This window comes from Drosophila guanche, unplaced genomic scaffold, assembly GCF_900245975.1.
Source record: "Drosophila guanche unplaced genomic scaffold, DGUA_6, whole genome shotgun sequence".
NCBI lineage: Eukaryota > Metazoa > Arthropoda > Insecta > Diptera > Drosophilidae > Drosophila > Drosophila guanche.
Genome location: NW_022995744.1, coordinates 10,971,299 through 10,989,008, shown reverse-complemented (window position 1 = coordinate 10,989,008; position 17,710 = coordinate 10,971,299). Strand labels below are relative to the sequence as shown.

The window sequence follows — 17,710 nt, the reverse complement described above, 5'->3', positions numbered from 1 at the left end:
GCCGCGTTGCATACTCTCGAGTGCTGCCAAGATATGTTCATCCCACCATCTCACAGCTGCCGCTGCATACTTTTCTGTGTGCCACAACATAATCCCCAGGGATAAATGTAGAAATATTATTTTATAAATATTTGTTCTCTCCCCCCTCCACACACAGAGCTGGACAGCGAGGGAAAGCAGCAACTGCAGTTGCAGCTGCAGCTGAAGCGCGATCATACTGTCAAGGATCTGACACAGAAGCTAAGCAATCTGCCCACGAGTCCCACACAGGAGCCAGGCAGTCGGTCCGCCATTGTCGGTGATATGTCCGGCCTCATATCGAAAGCCAAAGAGGGACTGGCCAAGAGTAAAAGCAAAGGAGAAATATCCAGGTGAGATTTGCAGGATTAATCTTGGGCAACTGTTAGAGGTAGCCTATGCCAGGAATATTCCACAACTTTTTTTTACTACCTTTTTCCTAATAGTCAGAGTCAATTCAATTTTGCCTCTTAGAACTTGTCTCTTCAGAGTTTTCAGTTATGGTAAATCCGATTAGAAGCTCGTGCGGTGCATGGGGTGCTTATATGTAGTTTGTATTATTTCTGGTTTACGAGTATATATGGCGCCACGTAGTTATTGGCGCGATAAGAATTTGGGGCAAGCAATCCCCGTGCATACGTGTATGTGCAAGGGTTAACTCGTGACTCAATTGTGATTTACTTTGGGGAGCATTACTACTTGGATAAATCATCCATTATGTAACTGACAAGTGAGAGATCTAAGTTACCTTTTAGCTATAAATGTTTTTGCGGTAATACATCTGAAGTCCTTCAAACTGAATTGGAATAGAAACTTATCAGAATCGATAGACAAAAAATGATCTTGTTGGGCAAGAAAGAGAATGCCGAGAAAATACGAACCGACCCACGAATATTGTGCCAAAGGGTAATTCAAAACGAGAATCTGAACCGTATTGCTGAGTTGAATCTTCAGCTAGAGCAGACCATGGACCCTTTGTGCAATAATTTCTGGAAGGTTTATCCCGGCCAATGTTGAACTGGTACTAGCCGTGCAACGAATTTATCGCCAAGTTAGAAGCATTTAAAATTGATTATAGAAATAGTTAAGATCCAGGTTGGTGTGGAAGTCTACCGAATACACAGACAAAACTACTGGAAGAGAATGGGCAGCTAAAAAGAAACTTAATCTCAGAGATAAAATAAAAAGCTTTTGGTTTAACAAGATTTATTGCCGGATCAAAGACAAAGTTGTTGCTCAAGGACGGGGGACAGAGACGATAGCTATAGCCATTGCTTATCCGTAGATTGGATCGTATTTCTCGTACAGGGCAGTGTAGGCGGCCTTGGCGGCATCAACGGACATTCCCTTGCGGCTCAGCCAGGCATCGTACTTGGCAGCACCCTCGGCATCGGCGGGCTTCTCGATGGTAATATCACCCTCATGGATCTGCTTGTACAGACCATAGAACTCCAGGTAAACCTCCGTTGGGGGCTTCTTGCTGAAGGCCTTGGTCTTCTCGAGAATTGCGTTGAACTGCAAATAGATTATTGAGATTTAAATCCAAATCTTTGTGGGCTGCGCGTATCAGTGCGAAGACTTACATCCATGTCGTTCCAGTAATGCCGTGACAAACTATGATTGATTTTCGTGTAGCACTCAACTTTTATACACAATCGAAAATCGTAGAATAGAAGGTGGGAAACAGGAACTCTTATCTACGCGATAATGCAACATGATAATGCGACAGCAGCGGCAGCAGCAGCACCACCACCAGCACCGGCGTAGAGTCCATCGTGCAAGTTCATTTTCGATTAGATTTTTTTATGTGAGACTTTCGTAAGAGTTCAATAATTCATCCAGTCGTGATGTTTGTAGTCGGTTTATGTTCCATATCTGGCCCTCGTCATCGGAGCTCTCGAAGAAAGTAGTCTCCTGCCTTCCGTCCTCCAAGTCGCCTGATTCTATCGTTATCTCTATCGGTTGTATCTTGCTGCTAGGCACAAGGCGTGTCCCCACGATAAGGCTGGCTACAAGATTATACATTTATGGCCAACACCATCGACTGATAGCTGATATGAGCCATAAAGTTTGCCAAAAAGTTGCGAATAAGATAAGGATCTCCCTTTGATTGTATCTCCCATAGATCATCGAGTGTGGATCAGGAGCTGAAAAAGTCCGAGCCGAAGAAATCGGAGAACGAACTTCACTGGGAGGAACTGGTGCGGAATATGACGCGACCTTTGAACCTCTGCGACCTGGACTTTACCGATCTGCACGATGACGATGAGAAGGATGTTTTGGCGCCTCGTGGCCTGGGTGCGGGAATACCACCACCACCGCCGCCGTTTGGCAGTGGAGGCATTCTGCCACCTCCAATGATGCCACCAGCACCCAGTTTAATTCCTCCCCCCATGTTTGGCTATGGCGGCAGCCTCACCAACAGTGTGAATAGCTCGCTGAATGGATCCGTCAACGGGGAGCTGGTCAATGGGAATAATACGATCAAAAAGAACAAAAAGACGGTAAGAAAATGAAACAAAGATCATCGAAAGTGGGAGAATTAAACTCGTTTCATTTTATTTTCACAGGTTAAGCTCTTCTGGAAGGAAGTGCGCGAAGATCTGATACCCCAGGTGGTGGGTAAGACCATTTGGGATGAACTGCCCAATGCCAATGTGGATACACAGAAGCTCGAGCATCTCTTTGAGTCCAGAGCCAAAGACTTGATGACCAAGGTGCGTGGGCAGTGAGCCCTTAGATATATGTACCTCTCTCTTCCCCTCCTAACTTATTTGGTCAAAGGTTCAAATGTATTATTACCCATAGGAAATGTGTGATTAAATTAGTTCTAGTTAGTCTCTCCCACTCTCTCTCACTCACTCAATCTCTCTCTCCCCTAACGTTAAGTGTTTTATGTTTTTGTTAACATAACCAAAACACCGAATGATAATTGTATTCTTCTTTCCCCCAATATATAATTTCTGATAAATGTCGAACGGAACGGTCTGTTTTGCGGATAAAACGTAAATGTTAAACGTGTGCTAAAAACTCCAAAACACTTCAAACAATCACAAACCAAAACAAAATCAAATAATAATTACTCAATTATGTTTGCAAATGTTTTACAAATGTCTCTCTTTTAGGAGGTGAGTGCCATGAAATGTTTTATACAACAAATCTCTTTTGTTTTTCACTCTCTCACTCTGTCTATATGTATGTACATCTCTCACTCTCTCTCTGTTTTTTGCCCATTTTGTTTTGTGTTTTTTGGTGTTGGTTTTCTTTCACTCTTATACCCACACAGCCACAGACAGACTCCTCTATCAGAACATATTCCACTCCACTTCACTGCACTCTCTCTGTGACTCTTTGCACCACGTTTTATGTGTTTATCTCTGAACAATCTTGTCTATAATTCATTAAACTAATATCCCGAACTAACATCTTTCAGAAACAACAAGAGCTAAATAAGAGCAAAGAGATCATCGTGCTCGATCACAAACGTTCCAATGCCATCAATATAGCAATTACAAAGCTGCCGCCACCGCGTGCCATCAAGGCGGCCATCCTGAAGATGGATGCCACTGTGGTGACACGCGAGGGCATTGACAAGCTGCTCAATATGCTGCCAACCGATGAGGAGCGTGGCAAGATCCAAGAGGCGCAGCTGGTTAACCCAGAGCTACCACTGGGCAGTGCCGAGCAGTTCCTCTTGACGCTGGCCTCCATATCAGAGCTGGGTGCACGACTGAAGCTGTGGGCCTTCCGCCTGGACTTTGACAACAGTGAGGTGAGTGGGAAAGATTCTCCTTCAAAGACAAATTTATTGATTTTTTCTTTATTTGCAGAAAGAAATTGCCGAACCGCTGATGGATCTCAAGCAAGGCATTGAGATCTTGCGTCAGAATCGCACCTTCCGCAGCATTCTCTCAACGCTGCTGTCCGTGGGCATATTCCTGAATGGTGCACCCGTCAAGGGTTTCCAGATTGAGTATCTGGCCAAGGTGCCCGAAGTGAAGGACACTGTGCACAAGCACTCGTTGCTGCATCATCTCTGTCACATGGTTATGGAGTCGAGCAGCGACACGAGCGATCTGTACTCGGAAATTGGTCCCATTACGCGCGCATCCAAGGCCGACTTTACCGATCTGGCACACAATCTTACGCAGCTGGAGTCCGAGTGCAAGGCCTCCTGGGATCGTCTCAAAGTGATAGCCAAACACGACTGCCCACCACCGCTGAAACAGAAGCTCGTGGACTTCCTGGCCGATTGTGCGGAGCGGATAATCATACTGCAGATTGTCCATCGGCGCGTGATGAATCGATATCGCAAGTTCCTGCTCTGGCTGGGCATGCCCCAGCACAGTGTGGCCGAGTCGCGGCCAAATGAGTTCTGTCGCACCCTGTCCGAGTTTGCTTTGGAGTATCGCACGACCAGGGAGCGGGTGCAGCAGCAGCTGGAGAAAAAGGCCAATCATCGTGAGCGCAATAAGACGCGTGGCAAGCTGATCATCGATATGGCCAAGTTCAAGACCAAAGAGGATGTGGCCGATGCAGAGTTAAAGTTGGTTCAGCAAACCGTTCTTTTAATGAATTTGTTTAATTATTAACTCGCTTTGCAGAACCCTTCTGGGCACACCAAGTGCAGATCAGGCGGATGGCACTCTCACCTGGAGACGTCGTCGGGCCGAGCAATTGCGCTCACCCATTGCACGCCAGAGCGAGGAGCAGTTCACCGATGGCGATGATGAGATACTCGAATCTCTGGTTAAGACCGCCACCAAGGCGCCGGGAACACGCACCACACCCAGGGAGCGTAAGAGGACGCGTAATGCGGATCGCAAATCATGTGAGTTCATCACTTTCATTTAGATCCACTACAGAAAATTCCAACGAATACAGATTTAATGAAGAGGTGTTGGTTTATCTCACACACAAAAACACACACACAGCGCGGTACATGTACTATAACCTTTAGCTGGATACAACACCCAACAACACCACACACACACACAGCACACAGTGACAGAATCTACAATCTACCAGCGGCAATACGAAATTTATATTCAATCCAACAATCAATCAAGCAATATAATTCCCACACGAAATTCCAAATTCACGAAACCCTTTCCCTTTCGCCTGTAATTCCTGTATAATTTACTTTTTTTCCCCGGTGCTTTTTGGCCATTTACCCAACTGAAATTTCCCAGCTTAATGGAAGCTTTCGTTTACAAATCTGTTGCCTACATTGGTTTTTAATTTGTTGTTTTTTTTTTTCATTTTGTTTTTCTCACCATTAACGCACCATGTTAAAAAAATATATCAAAAATATATATTGACTATCGGAGAAGTGAAGCGCAGCCGCACGCGCGAAGGATTCACAGTTGAAAGAGCACCATCGCCATAGATACCGAAATACCGTATTAAGCCGTAACCGTTACCGTTAGTGTTAACCGTAGCTGTAACCGTAACCCGTTACCGTTACCGAAAGAGAACAGCCAACTGTTTTTTTAGGTCTTACCTTTTTTGGTTAGTGAAATAAATTCTTTGTTGAATACTTTCATTTTGTTTTCCCCTTGAGAATTTTGTTTGTTCATTTTGGAACTTTTGTATGTTGTTCAAGGATCTAAGGATCTATCTTATGTGCATGCAAGAAATAATGGAATCGAAATTTTGGCATGTTTTTTAACAAATATTCAGGAACATTAATGCATGTCTCGTTTAACCTTACTTTAGCATGTGAACCTCAATATTGATTAATAATTATATATGTATAAGATAATCCCATCTATAAACCAACTGAAATAATATTCTAATCATTTATTGCATATTTTTTCAGTGCGTCGCACGCTTAAGAACGGTCTGACCGATGAGGAGAAACAGCATGTGGCTGCCTTGATACAAACCTATTAGGATCTAGAGCACCGGATACCCCCGGAAACTCCCCCCACTCCACTTCCCCACTTCCCCCAGTGATGTCACAAATCGGACTATGCGCGCAACAGACTGAAATTGGCGATCTCGGACGAGCAGAGCAGCAAACGAAAACCCCCAGAAAATCACTCCCTTTTATACGACACAGCATCACAGCATCGTCATCAGCATCACCAGACAAAAAATAACGAAACTGTCCTTAAAAGAAAGCGTTTTTCATAGTGTTTTATCCTGTTATTATTATTTAAAATTTTGTTTTTGCTTCGGCCAAGTATTATTAATTAAACGTAATTAAAACTTAAAAAAAAGATCTGTATTAGTAGATGGAAACGATTTTAATGTTAGATATTTTTTCAAATTGCAAAACAACATTTCGACATGTCCCTCGACTTTTAATTTATACCAAAATGCCACAATGTTCTTGTGGGCTACTTAAATTAACTTAAATTAGGAGAAAACTTATGACTACCTTAACTACGAATCAAATCAATAAATAAATATATTTATTATAGAAGATTTATGTAATTAGATTAAGCGACGGCGACGGCGACGACTAAAAACCATTTGTACAGGGCTGCTGAACATAGTCCAGGCAGAATCCACGATTATCTATGTCATTCGGTGCCTCAACGCCATCCGTGTGGAAGTACAGCCGAAAAGGACGAACGCTGGCTGCAGAAGAGACATTAAAGCTGGCAAATTAAAGCAACAACAAATCCTGCACTTACATTGTACTGTCTTGGCCAACATGCCAGCCTCGGCGCTGAAGGTGCCCCCACAGACACGATCCTCGCAGCCCGGCAGCGGTGGAACGCGATCCGCCGATCGAATGCAGCCAATCAGCAGCCAATCGCTGACACAGCCATTGGCACCGCCGCCACCCACCATGGTGGGAACAGGATTGTTGGAGTTGCCCGACAGCGTGAAGGCCCTCGACCGATTGTTCTCCAGGTCCGGGCAGGTGTTGTACTGAATGCCGCAAAAGTTTCGCTCATTGCGAATGCAGATGCTGTAGTCCTGATTGGAGAGTTGCCTCCCACCCACCGTGTTGTAGTTGAAGCTCCGCACGCGCCCGCTAATGGCCGTGTAATACTGCAGACAGCCCTGATCCGCTCGACTGATGCTGCCGCAGTGGATTTGCGTGACGCGGATGCGCCACAGGCGCGGAAAACTTCCGCTGGTGATCACAGATAAGACAATCGGATTGCTTTGGCCCAGACCCGCATCAATGTACACTGTTCAAGCATGAAGCATGATGACATTGAGATGGTTACGAGATGGTTAACAGATTTGCGCACTCACTGTGATCGCCCGTGGAGCTGCCACAAATGGTGGGCGTTGGACTTCCGCCCGATATAAGAAGCTGATCTTGATTGCACAAATGATTGGCGGCCTCTGGTGGAGCTATGGAAAACATATCCAGATCCAAGCGCAGCTGACAGATGTCCGGATGAAGTTTCTGCACCGTCACCTGGCAACTGCCAGTGCCATCATACACATCCGGATGATTCGGGTTCACAAAGTAGGTAGAGTTCTCGCGTATCACGCCACCACAGGTCTGCAGAACTAGCAAAAAGAAAGCCACCAGTTGAACTCAGAAAGGACTTCAGTCTTGGCATAAATTCATAAACTTACATACGCAACAGACGCCATAGCCGCCGCCACAGGGACCCGCTGGTATGCCATTCCTGAGTATACAATCCTTGCTGGGAATACAATTACCCTGCTCCCCAGAGGGCGCCGAACAGCTGCCGGGTCCAATGGGCACCAGAGCAAATATGGGAAAAACTGCAGAGGAAGGAAGGACCGATTAATATTTCGGAGTAGATGAGGATGATGATGATCTCTCGTTTGGAACCTACACTTGGACTCACGGAAACGCGGACCCGGCGACAGCCACTTGCTGCCAAAAAATAGATCCCGCCAGGTGTTTGTCTGCTGCGGATGTGTGGGCACTTTTGCGAAGGCCAGGAGTAGACAGCAAGTTGCCACTGTGAGTTGCAAGTGCAGGTGCAGTGCAGTGCAAGTGATGATAATCCACTGATCCGCACGCGTTGCTCTTTGGCGCTGTAGTGGCAGGCAGCCCACACGGAGGCGACACTTTATTTCAGTTGGCATGGCAAAAAGTTTAATGACCGCAATTTGTTCGACGCTTTTCGCTTTTTAGTTTGTGACAAACCAAAACCCACTGCAGAATTTAGCTAAATATTAATTACAATAACAAAACGCAACATTCAAAACAATTAGATGCGCCAACAGCAGCAGCACCAGCACCATCACCAGCGAACTGGGAATTGGGGAATGGGAAGCAGCACATCGCATCTGTGTGTGTGCTCTCGCTTTTCACGTTTCGTCAGCTCTTTCTCTGTTTTGTTTCCTGTTGCGAATCTGTTTTCCACACCTCTGTGCCGCCCATTAAATGTGGAGCAACACCACATCCCCACAACCCAATCCAGCCCAGCCCAAACTCACCCAACACAAAATGCGAGCAGTAAAAAGTGCTGAATAATTTACGAGTTTTCACAGCATAACAGAAGCAGCGGTGGCAATCACAACAAATGAAGATAGACGTGCCAGTGCCAGCGCACTATATTGTACACAAATTAGCAAACTGGATATTTATAGTTACTTCACTTCCCCTCTCACCCGCTCACCTCATCAGAAACCGATTTTGACGTCATTGCCTCACAAAGCACTAATTGGATTACATGCCGCTCCCCCACAATGGGGTCAATGTCAATTGAATTGCTTAATTCAATTAGTTTTTTATTTAAAATTTACTCACGCAGCTGAGCATTTACTTGTATTTGCATCTGTATTCCATAATTAATCCTCAGAACACTGACCTTCGCAACCGAATTTGCTTAGCTTCCCCACCAGAAGGTTGGGCAGCAGAACATTGATAAGCTTTTAAGGCTTTTCAGATGAACAGGTCATAAGAATAGTTATATGGCCGCAGCATTTCAAGGTCTGTTTTCGCACAGAAACATTTTTGGGCTCTGCGCTATCTGGGAGTTATCTAAAAACGCGGTGGTCTATGCTCTGGCACAATGAAATTTAAAGTTACAAAAGCTCCCAAAATTACTCGTTTATTGGTTAAAATATTTAACAAATATTTCAAAGAACAATTTGCTCGCATTGGAAATTCAAGGACAAACAAACCAAGCTTGAAGGTTTCAGCGATGCACTGCTTGGACTAAAGCTTCAGATTTAGTAGTTGTATTGCCTTCACTTTGAAGCGGCAAACTGCTTGGTCATTGTAGCGCTAACAGTGAGTTGTAACCGGCAGAGGCTCCAGGCTGTTAAAGGAGAGCGTTAACAGGTTGCCAACCTGCAATGTAAACAGCGCTGTTGCCCTGTTAGCGCATGAGAACCAAACCTTCTGGTTTGTCCATGAACTGCTTGCAGGACAATTGCAAGGGAATCGAACCAAACGTTCAGGTTTCAGCGACACACTGCTTGGACCAAACCTTCAGGTTTAGACGTTGAGAGAGTGGAGAGAGCTGCTTGAAAGGAAAAAAGGAAGCAACGTTCCCGGCTTTGTCGATGCTCAATATTAGTAAGATGATTATGGAGATGTCTTTATTCTTTGGAAATTATATATAAAATGCATAAATTATGCAAACCTCGTCAAACACAAAATTTGAACTTAATATTTAAAACAGAATTTATTCATTGATTTATTTAATGGATACTTTTGGATTGTAACTTAGATTGAACCCTGCTTAGGGTGCTTCTCTGTCGCACTCAAAGTCGTCTTCCAGCTCGCACTCGCTGACACAGTATTTAGCGGACTTCATCGAGCAGAACTTGCCATCGCTGCACTTGATGACACGATCGGTCAATGTGGTCCCGTCGCACATCTGGAAGGTGGTGCGACTGGTGCAGACGAACAGTGAGCTGCCCGTGCAGCTGGGGCAATCGATCGGCGACGATCCCTCACCGCTTGAGCATGTTGGATCAACTAGGCCCTTGGGGGCACAGTATTTTCTTAGACTCGTACAGACCTCGCCATCACCACATGGCAAAACCACTCCGGGCTCTACGTTGTCCAAACAAAAGCGATAGTGGGTCTCATTCACACAGGCCACATTATTGTTTTGGCATAAACCGCACTGGCTTTGGCTGTAAACTACCATCGGAACGATGATCAGGAAGAGGCACTAATAAACCATAAATATTTGAATAAAATTTATTATTGGTTTCTGGGGAGAGCTCACCAGAGTTGAGAGGAACGGGGACTGCTGCATTATGGCTGGATAACTGGAAACTGACTAACGAGAGCAGCCAAGAAATGCCTCATTTTATATGAGAAAAACAGAAGCCAATACATCAACAGATCTTCGACACACACAAACGCGAGATAAGTCGGGAGTCTTAATACTGTGGCTTAGTCCTGCATAAAAACATTTAGATATATGACAAGATGGTGGGTTGGCTACCGGAATTATTCGCTAGATTAGCTTACTAGGAAGCCCCAAAATGGTGTGGCTTTATGGCCACTGCACGGCATTGAGAGATAAAAGCACGAGCATCTGATCTCCCGCCATAAAGATAGGAGAACAAGTGGCTTGGCCTTAAAAGGCCTGACACGCAGGTGGCCCATCATTAATTGCCAACTAGAGATGGAGGCGTTCAAGTTTCAGATATTTTCGCTAGCGCTGCTCGCCTTGCTGCTGGCTCCAGCCAGCGTGGATGCCGTGTGTGGCAGTTGCACGAACGCTCATGCCTGCATCAGCGAGACGCAGTTCCAGCTGTGCTTTGATGGTAAGTGATTTGACCTCCAAAGAGACTTTCGTCTAATGGTCTGGCTTTGTTAGGTGTGCGCGACCAGAGCCAGAACTACACCTGCCCCAGCGACAGGGCCATCTGCGTGGATTACATTGCCACCTGCATGGCCAATGGAACGGCGGCGGTGAGGGGCTGTGGCGATGTCTCCGTATGCGGTGTGTGCCCGGATGTTACAGCCAAGTTCACCTGCACTTCGCGCAACACCTTTGCCGCTTGCAGCAATGGAGCAATCACCGCGTACACCCAGACATGCAAGGACAATTTCGTCTGCAGTGCGCCATCAGCTGCCGCGGGCACTCCCTGTGTCTCCCATTGCAGGGGAATAACCGGCGAAGTGTGCGATCTACCTCGACAGACTTCCGCCGATGATACACCCATCCAGACCACCTCATTGGACACGAGTCCGGTAACCACAGAGTCCACTTCCGATGACTCCTCTGTAACCACTGTGAATCCTCCCACAGCAACAACGGGGATCTCAACAGTAGACCCAACCACAGACTCAAGCACAGCAACCCCTCCCACTTCCACTCCCACAGTAAACACTCCCACAGAGACTACTCCTACGACAGTAAACACTCCAACAAAACCCAGTCCCAGTCCCCCAGTTAGCACTCCCACAGAAACCTCTCCTACCACAGTAAACACTCCCACTGAAACCTCTCCCACTCCCACAGAAACCCTTCCAAACGATACCACATCCACTCCCACAGTAAACACTCCCACAGAGACCACTCCAACCACAGCAAGCCCGAGCACAGAGCCCACTGTACCAGCGGAAACCGTCTATTGTCAGGGCATCAGCACCGCTGGTCGTTATGCCATACCCGGCGACACGGTGTGCACGAGGTAGGTCCACAATATCCCTGGCCACAGACCGAACGAAGCCTTATCGTTCATTGATCTATCCCCTTTCCCCTTGCAGCTTCATCAATTGCATCTATAGGGAGGAGAGCTGGAAAGGCATCATCTATAACTGTGCCGCCACAAAGCCCTACTTCAACGCAAGCGCCTTTACTTGTGGCACGACCAAGCCTTCCGGAGCGGGATGTACTGATGTGTAGCCAGCCAGGGCTTTTTCAAAGTCTAAATATAATATACAAAATATTAAAAATATACTTAAATGAAAATATAAACAAATAATACAATTTATAATTTATAAACTTCTGGAATGTAAACCTACTCAAATGCAGAGACAATGAAGATAAAACATTGCTCAGCACTTCATCAGAGAACCACAAATACATGGAGACATTTCTCCGACTGGGTGTGTAGTATGTGTATTTATTCTTGACTTTATATATTGCTTTCATTTCAGTGCCATCAACGCCTCAATGGAGAACTTTGGCTTAAGACAACCAAGTAGCAGTTTCATGGCTGAACTTACTTTCTTTCTGCTAACAAATCCATAGAGTTCTTGGTTTGTGGAAACACTAGAAATTCCTGTTGATTAATCAAGCTTAGAGATGGTAAATCTCATTAAATAAATACGAGTATGTGTCCAAAGAGTATTCCCTCTCTGAAACATGCCGTCCCAACACAGACTTTCTCGATTCCGGTGGTCAATGGTCTCGGAATCGGCGCCCACGCAATATTCGTAGATATATTCTTATGCTGCTAATCTGGGAATAGCATGAGGCAGCAGTCATGTGGAAAGCAAAGCCAAATAAAACAATTAGCGCGGACAACGGGAGAAAAGTTAAGACTGGGTAAACATTGACTGGCTGCTGGCTGCTCTCTGGGTTTATATCGAAGTTATCAACTAACTTGGTTTTAGTGTTCGCAGAGCCTCGACAGTGACTACAAGCAAGAATCTTTCTCTACACTGAAAATGTTCCAAAAGCATAACAATTTCATACCAATTCTGGTAGCGGTAGGTTTATGGTTTTATCTTAACGAAAAGAAAGGAAAATATCTGAAAATATCTAACAGCTTTTTGTGGCCTTTCTGGTGGGTCAAACCATATCCGAGTGCAATGTCTGCCAGAGCAATAAAGTGGCCTGCATCAATTCCACATCCTTCTATCTGTGCTTCGGCGGTGAGTGTCATTGACAGGTACTCCAGATAATCCAGTTTCAAAATATCCTTTGGCCATGCAGATGGAATGCCTCACACGGATCAGCTCTACCACTGCCTGGATGGTTTCCAATGCAGCAATCTGACAGCGATCTGCACCCAGAAGAGCAACCAGCGGCCGCCCAGCTGTGGGGACACCTCACAGTGTGGTCAGTGCAGCGCACATCGGAACTATCTGTTCGCCTGCCAGAGTCGTGGCATCTTCCAGATGTGTTACGGTGCCAGCAGACCCACCGGGAAGTTTGGTTATTGTCCCACGGGCACGGTTTGTGATGCCAGCAGCGATAGTATCTGTGTGCGTGCGGTGGCAAATCAAACGCTGACCTGTGACCTCAATGATCAGCTGGTGGATACCACCACAGCACCACCACCCACCACCACGGAAATCCCCGGTAATACCACAGAACCAACTACTGTGACACCCGGGACACCGTTGGATGTGTGTCGCCAGCATCTGAAAACGGGTCTCTATGCCACCGATCCTGTGGATCCCAGTTGCAAGCGGTACGACAGATCTAACCAATATTTTTCGACATGTATTTCATTGTTAATCTTTTTTTTGTAGCTACATCAGCTGCTACTTTAAGAATAATACCGTTGTCAAGGCCACGGAATACGATTGCCCCTCGGACAGCTACTTCCAAGCAGAGATGCAGCAATGTTCCTACACGAAGCCAGCAGCTTGCCTTTAGACCAGACCCCAATAAACTATCTAAAATTCTCTGTTTCACCTGTACTTACTCCAAAACAACTCCATTGAGCGTCAGACTGGAGACTGTGGCGGAACATGTGGCGGGCAGTCCACTCGCACACATCTTGCTGGCACTGTTGTAGTACAGACTGCCCGGACACGTGTACAGCTGACCCCGCCATGTGCCACTCAGCAGAAAGCAGTTGATATACTGCCTGCATGTGGTGCTGGGATCGGTGCCCACGGGGAAGTAACCCTCTGACTTCATGGCCGCACAATAGGCCGCCGGATTGCTCGTGTTTGGGGCCGCTGTCGTTGAGGTTGTGGAGCTAACGCTAGTCGAGCAGGTCGATGGCATGGCTGCGACACACTGATTAGCGGTGCTGCTGAAGTACAGACTGCCCGGACACGTATAGGTCTGACCCTTCCAACTGCCGCTGACCAAGCTGCACAAGATGTACTGGCGACAGGTCGTGTAGGCATCATTGCCGACTGGATATCTACCCGCGGACTGAACAGCGGCGCAGTAAGCAGCCGGGGAACTGGTGGAAGGTGTCGTTGTTGCACCACCGGAGGAGCTGCTGGAGTCAGCATCATCAGCATACGAACACGTCGGCACAATCTGAATGGAGTTTAAGACAGTTAAAGTTATCTCTTATCGGTTGAATGTTATCTGCAAATTGTCTGGGAAATTCACGTGTTACACGTGTGACAGCTGTTGCCCAAACTCCTTTTGCTAAGAACTTACCCCATCCGTTGGCAGACCACATATCTGTGTGGCACTGACATTGCACACATAGCCGTCGGTACATGTTCCGACTGAATCCTGCACCGTGTCCGTGCCCAGACAGAGGGCAAAGCTGCTGGTGCCTGTGCAGGCAAAGGTGTTGCTGGTGTCACACTTGTTGCACTCCTGACAGTCGGCCTGGCCGCTGGCCGCACTCTCCTCCGGCACACAGATCACTCCACTGTCCCCACTCACACACACATAGCCGCTGGGGCAGCTGTAGGGTGCACCAGTGGGCAAATTATTCGCATCGCACGCCTGTGTCTGGTTCTGGGAGTAGCAGGTCAGGCTGTTGACAGCATTGCACACGTTGCACGTGCCCCTGGCCGTGGCGAGCAGGCTGCAGCCGAGCAGCAAGAGCAGCAGAAATGTCATTTTGGATGGTTCTCGTGCCGCCGAATGGAACTGTTTTTCCGACTGATGCTTGAGGCCATCGTTCAGACAGTTTAAATAGAGATTTTTGGCAGTTTTTTTGGAGCTCTGAGATATCAGATAATCTGTCCTGGCCTCGCACCGTGGATGGACCTTGACTCAAGACACAATTTAGATAAGTTGTGCAGCATTTTGTGGCATCATACCCGTTGCATACTTTGTGGCAGCTGCGAATTTCTCATGCCCCGAACGAATCTCTCTCTCTCTCTCTATTTGTTTTGCGCTGTTTTCAAAAAACATTTCTATCTTGGAGCTACTACTTAAAGCTCGTTGCAGTTTATAGATTGCTTCAGTCACCTTTCCATTTGACGATGTTTCGGATTCTGCTCTGTCTGGCATTGGGTACCCTCGGCTGTCAAGCCGCCTGCAATGTCTGTAATCCCGATACCGGCACGATTTGTTTAACCGCAACTAATTTCACATTTTGTGATGGAGTATCGGCCATTGGGGCCACAGCGAAATGTCCCGATGGTTATTATTGCACGGAAGAGATCAAATTTTGTCAGAGTAGGCCGGAACTCGCCGCCTGCAGCGCAGAGACCTCCAGCACTAGCACGGAGAGCACGACAGAGTCCACAACCAGCAGCACAGAGAGCACCAGCAGCACTGCAGATACCACTGGGAGCTCCACCAGCACCACAGCACCCACCACCAGTACGGCGAGTCCTTCAACCACAGTGGACCCAGCGATCATTGATATGTGTCAAATCAAAGCCTCCACGGGTCGCTATACCAATCCCAATGATGCCACCTGCCGCAGGTGAGATTTCTTGTTTGTTTTTCTAAAATATTCAGTAATATTTCTGTCTGCATTCCAGCTATGTCATTTGCTTCTATCGGGGTTCTGTATGGTTGGGCAATGTCTGGCAATGTCCTACAACTAAACCCTATTTCAGTAGCATTACCTCCGCATGCGGACTGATACCTTCTAATTGTGTGTAGTGTTTATTAAAATATCTAAATGACCAGCAGGAACACGTGGTTTTTATTGCATTACTCTGAAATTTAAGCAGGTACGAAGATTTGTCCAAGCTTTACCCATTGAAATGGCTGATGCATAGATAATTCCGCTGTGATCCCTTTGCAATTATTTTGTTACAGTTTTGTCGGATAAGATAAGAGATACGAGTGCATAGATCTCGGCATACATTTTACTGGCAAAGTCAGTTGCATTTGAAGATGCTGCGTTTGCTGTACTTGCTGGCTGCCGGAGTGGCTCTGGGTACGATCTACATCCTGGGCTGCCAGGCGGACTGCAATGTCTGTGCGACGGCCAGTAGCGTGGCCTGTGCCTCGAACACAACGTTCCAGTTCTGCTCGGAGGACAATGTGCCCATACAGCCGGTGTACTCCTGTCCCACGGGATACTATTGCACCGCCAACAGCATCATTTGTAGCAAGAGCGTGGGGCTGAGAGCCTGCAATTGTGGTTCGTGCAGTGACAATAAATACTTTGCTTGCCTCTCCGATCGCACATATGCCCTGTGCCTGGGCACGGACTCACCATCGATGCTGGTTGGCAGCTGCGGCTCGGAGCATGTCTGCGATTTGAACAGTCCATACATCTGTGCCAGTGGGAGCAGCGCTGGTCAGCCTACTTATCCCGCTGGCAGCGATACGAGTCCTGGTTGTGTGGATCCCATTGGACTGACTGCCACTGCCTACTGCGCCACCATCCAGAAGACGGGAAAGTTTCCCTATGGCATTGATCCCGATACCACCTGCAGGCAGTGAGTAATTTTATTTGGGAACTGCTCCAAATATTATTGGAGTATTATTTTCCAGGTACATCTCTTGCGTCGTGAATGGCACAGAGTGGAAAGGAGCTCTCAACAATTGTCCGGGTCTTACCTATTACGACAGCTCGACAAAGTATTGCACCACAAAGCTGCCACCCAGATGCACCGAGGGAGTCAAAACTTTGAGTCTCAGCAGTTTGCATCTATAGTTTGTGTATTTTATTCAACTTATTTGTAGAGAGAATCCATAAAACCCAACGGAAATTCGCTGTCAGCAAACCCTTTGCTTACTGGCAGATCTTTGCACGTTTGTTTAATCTTTATGAGGCCCAAGCTAAGTGCAACTTTTGCTGAGATAAAACTAAATGAATAAATTCAGCTGCAGTGCAAATCTGAGTCTCAGTTCCACTTGAAGATGCTGCGCCTGCTGATCCTGCTGGCCATCGCAGTCCTGGGCTGCCAGGCCGAGTGCAATGTTTGTTCGTCGGCTGCCAATGTGGCCTGTGTATCGGCCACGGAGTATCAAATCTGTTCGGAAGCTCATGTGCCGCTGGGAGCCGTGACGAGTTGTCCCACCAATTACTTCTGCAGTGCAAATGGTACCTTTTGCAGCCCGAACGAGGCATACGGGGCCTGTGTGAGTTGCAACAAGTGCAGCGCGGACAAGAGCTTTGCGTGCATCAGCGCATCGCAGTTCGCCTTGTGCCTGGGCCAGGACACGCCGAGTACATCGATTGTGGGCAACTGCGGCACGAGTTTGGTGTGCAACGTGGAGAATCCCGAAATCTGCGGCAGTTCCAGCGCCTATCCGGCCAGCTGTGGCACCAATTCATCTGGCGGTGGCGGCTCAAGCACGTCCATAACGGATCCAACACTGTACTGCCGCAGCCTGCAGCAGCCCGGACGCTTTCCTTATGGCAGTGATGCCACAACCACCTGCAGGCAGTAAGTATAATCCCTCAATCTTTATTCTGGATCTTACATATGAAATTTATTCTCTAGATATGTTTCCTGCTATACGTTTAAGGGTATTTGGTATGGTGCAATCTACACCTGCGCGGGCTCCACCTACTTTGACAGTACGACAAGGCTGTGCACCACTCAAACGCAGGCCAGATGTGCCTTTGGTGTCACTTCGTTGACTCTCAACGGACGATTGCTGCCGTAAAGGTTTGCCTGTCATTCAACTTTATAATGCACGAAAAAGGCAAACAAAATAAAGGGCAAGAGCCGTATTATCTGTGCCCTAAATCTATTGAA

The 17,710-nt window shown here is 47.0% G+C and overlaps 10 protein-coding genes across 20 annotated transcripts in view; 6 read left to right on the top strand and 4 right to left on the bottom strand.

Annotated features, from left to right (window-relative positions):
* Positions 1-6,445, top strand: part of LOC117579868 (FH1/FH2 domain-containing protein 3) — a 43,157-nt gene extending 36,712 nt beyond the window's left edge. For 3 of the 8 annotated variants that reach the window (XM_034265982.1, XM_034265988.1, XM_034265987.1), the window contains 7 exons: positions 158-371; positions 2,144-2,522; positions 2,589-2,735; positions 3,452-3,790; positions 3,849-4,564; positions 4,623-4,849; positions 5,840-6,445. In XM_034265982.1, the coding sequence (XP_034121873.1) occupies positions 158-371; positions 2,144-2,522; positions 2,589-2,735; positions 3,452-3,790; positions 3,849-4,564; positions 4,623-4,849; positions 5,840-5,913 (2,096 nt within the window). In that variant the 3' untranslated portion in view covers positions 5,914-6,445. Of the gene's footprint in view, positions 1-157; positions 372-2,143; positions 2,523-2,588; positions 2,737-3,449; positions 3,791-3,848; positions 4,565-4,622; positions 4,850-4,952; positions 4,994-5,351; positions 5,530-5,839 lie in introns of those variants that run through there. The other 5 variants (XR_004573524.1, XR_004573525.1, XM_034265983.1 and 2 more) reach the window with 3 other exon arrangements.
* On the bottom strand, positions 1,188-1,749 carry LOC117579872 (acyl-CoA-binding protein). The gene is made up of 2 exons (XM_034265993.1): positions 1,602-1,749; positions 1,188-1,533 (listed from the first exon to the last, which is right to left on the bottom strand). Exons 1-2 carry the CDS (start codon positions 1,605-1,607, stop codon positions 1,294-1,296), a joined length of 246 nt encoding a protein of 81 aa, XP_034121884.1. The 5' UTR covers positions 1,608-1,749; the 3' UTR covers positions 1,188-1,293.
* Positions 6,446-6,478: 33 nt separating the features above from the next.
* On the bottom strand, positions 6,479-8,707 carry LOC117579874. The gene is made up of 5 exons (XM_034265994.1): positions 7,797-8,707; positions 7,570-7,722; positions 7,237-7,500; positions 6,663-7,169; positions 6,479-6,606 (listed from the first exon to the last, which is right to left on the bottom strand). The coding sequence occupies exons 1-5, from the start codon at positions 8,050-8,052 to the stop codon at positions 6,488-6,490; spliced, it is 1,299 nt and encodes a 432-aa protein (XP_034121885.1). The 5' UTR covers positions 8,053-8,707; the 3' UTR covers positions 6,479-6,487.
* An 876-nt stretch (positions 8,708-9,583) lies between these two features.
* LOC117579806 lies at positions 9,584-10,256 on the bottom strand. The gene is made up of 2 exons (XM_034265886.1): positions 10,155-10,256; positions 9,584-10,097 (listed from the first exon to the last, which is right to left on the bottom strand). Exons 1-2 carry the CDS (start codon positions 10,182-10,184, stop codon positions 9,660-9,662), a joined length of 468 nt encoding a protein of 155 aa, XP_034121777.1. The 5' UTR covers positions 10,185-10,256; the 3' UTR covers positions 9,584-9,659.
* Positions 10,257-10,535: 279 nt separating this feature from the next.
* LOC117579805 (cell wall protein DAN4) lies at positions 10,536-12,008 on the top strand. Of its 4 annotated transcripts, none has more exons than XM_034265883.1 (4): positions 10,536-10,701; positions 10,755-11,328; positions 11,362-11,574; positions 11,651-12,008. In XM_034265883.1, the coding sequence occupies exons 1-4, from the start codon at positions 10,560-10,562 to the stop codon at positions 11,787-11,789; spliced, it is 1,068 nt and encodes a 355-aa protein (XP_034121774.1). In that variant the 5' UTR covers positions 10,536-10,559; the 3' UTR covers positions 11,790-12,008. The 4 variants fall into 4 exon arrangements, with proteins under 4 accessions (XP_034121774.1, XP_034121775.1, XP_034121773.1 ...); XM_034265884.1 differs by having other exon boundaries at positions 10,755-11,393; positions 11,433-11,574; XM_034265882.1 differs by having other exon boundaries at positions 10,755-11,574.
* Positions 12,009-12,322: 314 nt separating this feature from the next.
* On the top strand, positions 12,323-13,504 carry LOC117579279. The gene is made up of 4 exons (XM_034265075.1): positions 12,323-12,598; positions 12,658-12,763; positions 12,825-13,305; positions 13,367-13,504. Exons 1-4 carry the CDS (start codon positions 12,557-12,559, stop codon positions 13,491-13,493), a joined length of 756 nt encoding a protein of 251 aa, XP_034120966.1. The 5' UTR covers positions 12,323-12,556; the 3' UTR covers positions 13,494-13,504.
* On the bottom strand, positions 13,318-14,686 carry LOC117579278 (spore coat protein SP96). Its single transcript, XM_034265074.1, has 2 exons — positions 14,241-14,686; positions 13,318-14,114 (listed from the first exon to the last, which is right to left on the bottom strand). The coding sequence occupies exons 1-2, from the start codon at positions 14,652-14,654 to the stop codon at positions 13,539-13,541; spliced, it is 990 nt and encodes a 329-aa protein (XP_034120965.1). The 5' UTR covers positions 14,655-14,686; the 3' UTR covers positions 13,318-13,538.
* Positions 14,687-15,000: 314 nt separating this feature from the next.
* LOC117579748 (cell wall integrity and stress response component 4-like) lies at positions 15,001-15,682 on the top strand. Its single transcript, XM_034265766.1, has 2 exons — positions 15,001-15,471; positions 15,530-15,682. The coding sequence occupies exons 1-2, from the start codon at positions 15,023-15,025 to the stop codon at positions 15,651-15,653; spliced, it is 573 nt and encodes a 190-aa protein (XP_034121657.1). The 5' UTR covers positions 15,001-15,022; the 3' UTR covers positions 15,654-15,682.
* Positions 15,683-15,863: 181 nt separating this feature from the next.
* Positions 15,864-16,746, top strand: LOC117579746. Its single transcript, XM_034265764.1, has 2 exons — positions 15,864-16,441; positions 16,497-16,746. Exons 1-2 carry the CDS (start codon positions 15,891-15,893, stop codon positions 16,657-16,659), a joined length of 714 nt encoding a protein of 237 aa, XP_034121655.1. The 5' UTR covers positions 15,864-15,890; the 3' UTR covers positions 16,660-16,746.
* An 86-nt stretch (positions 16,747-16,832) lies between these two features.
* Positions 16,833-17,710, top strand: LOC117579747. The gene is made up of 2 exons (XM_034265765.1): positions 16,833-17,395; positions 17,453-17,710. The coding sequence occupies exons 1-2, from the start codon at positions 16,866-16,868 to the stop codon at positions 17,616-17,618; spliced, it is 696 nt and encodes a 231-aa protein (XP_034121656.1). The 5' UTR covers positions 16,833-16,865; the 3' UTR covers positions 17,619-17,710.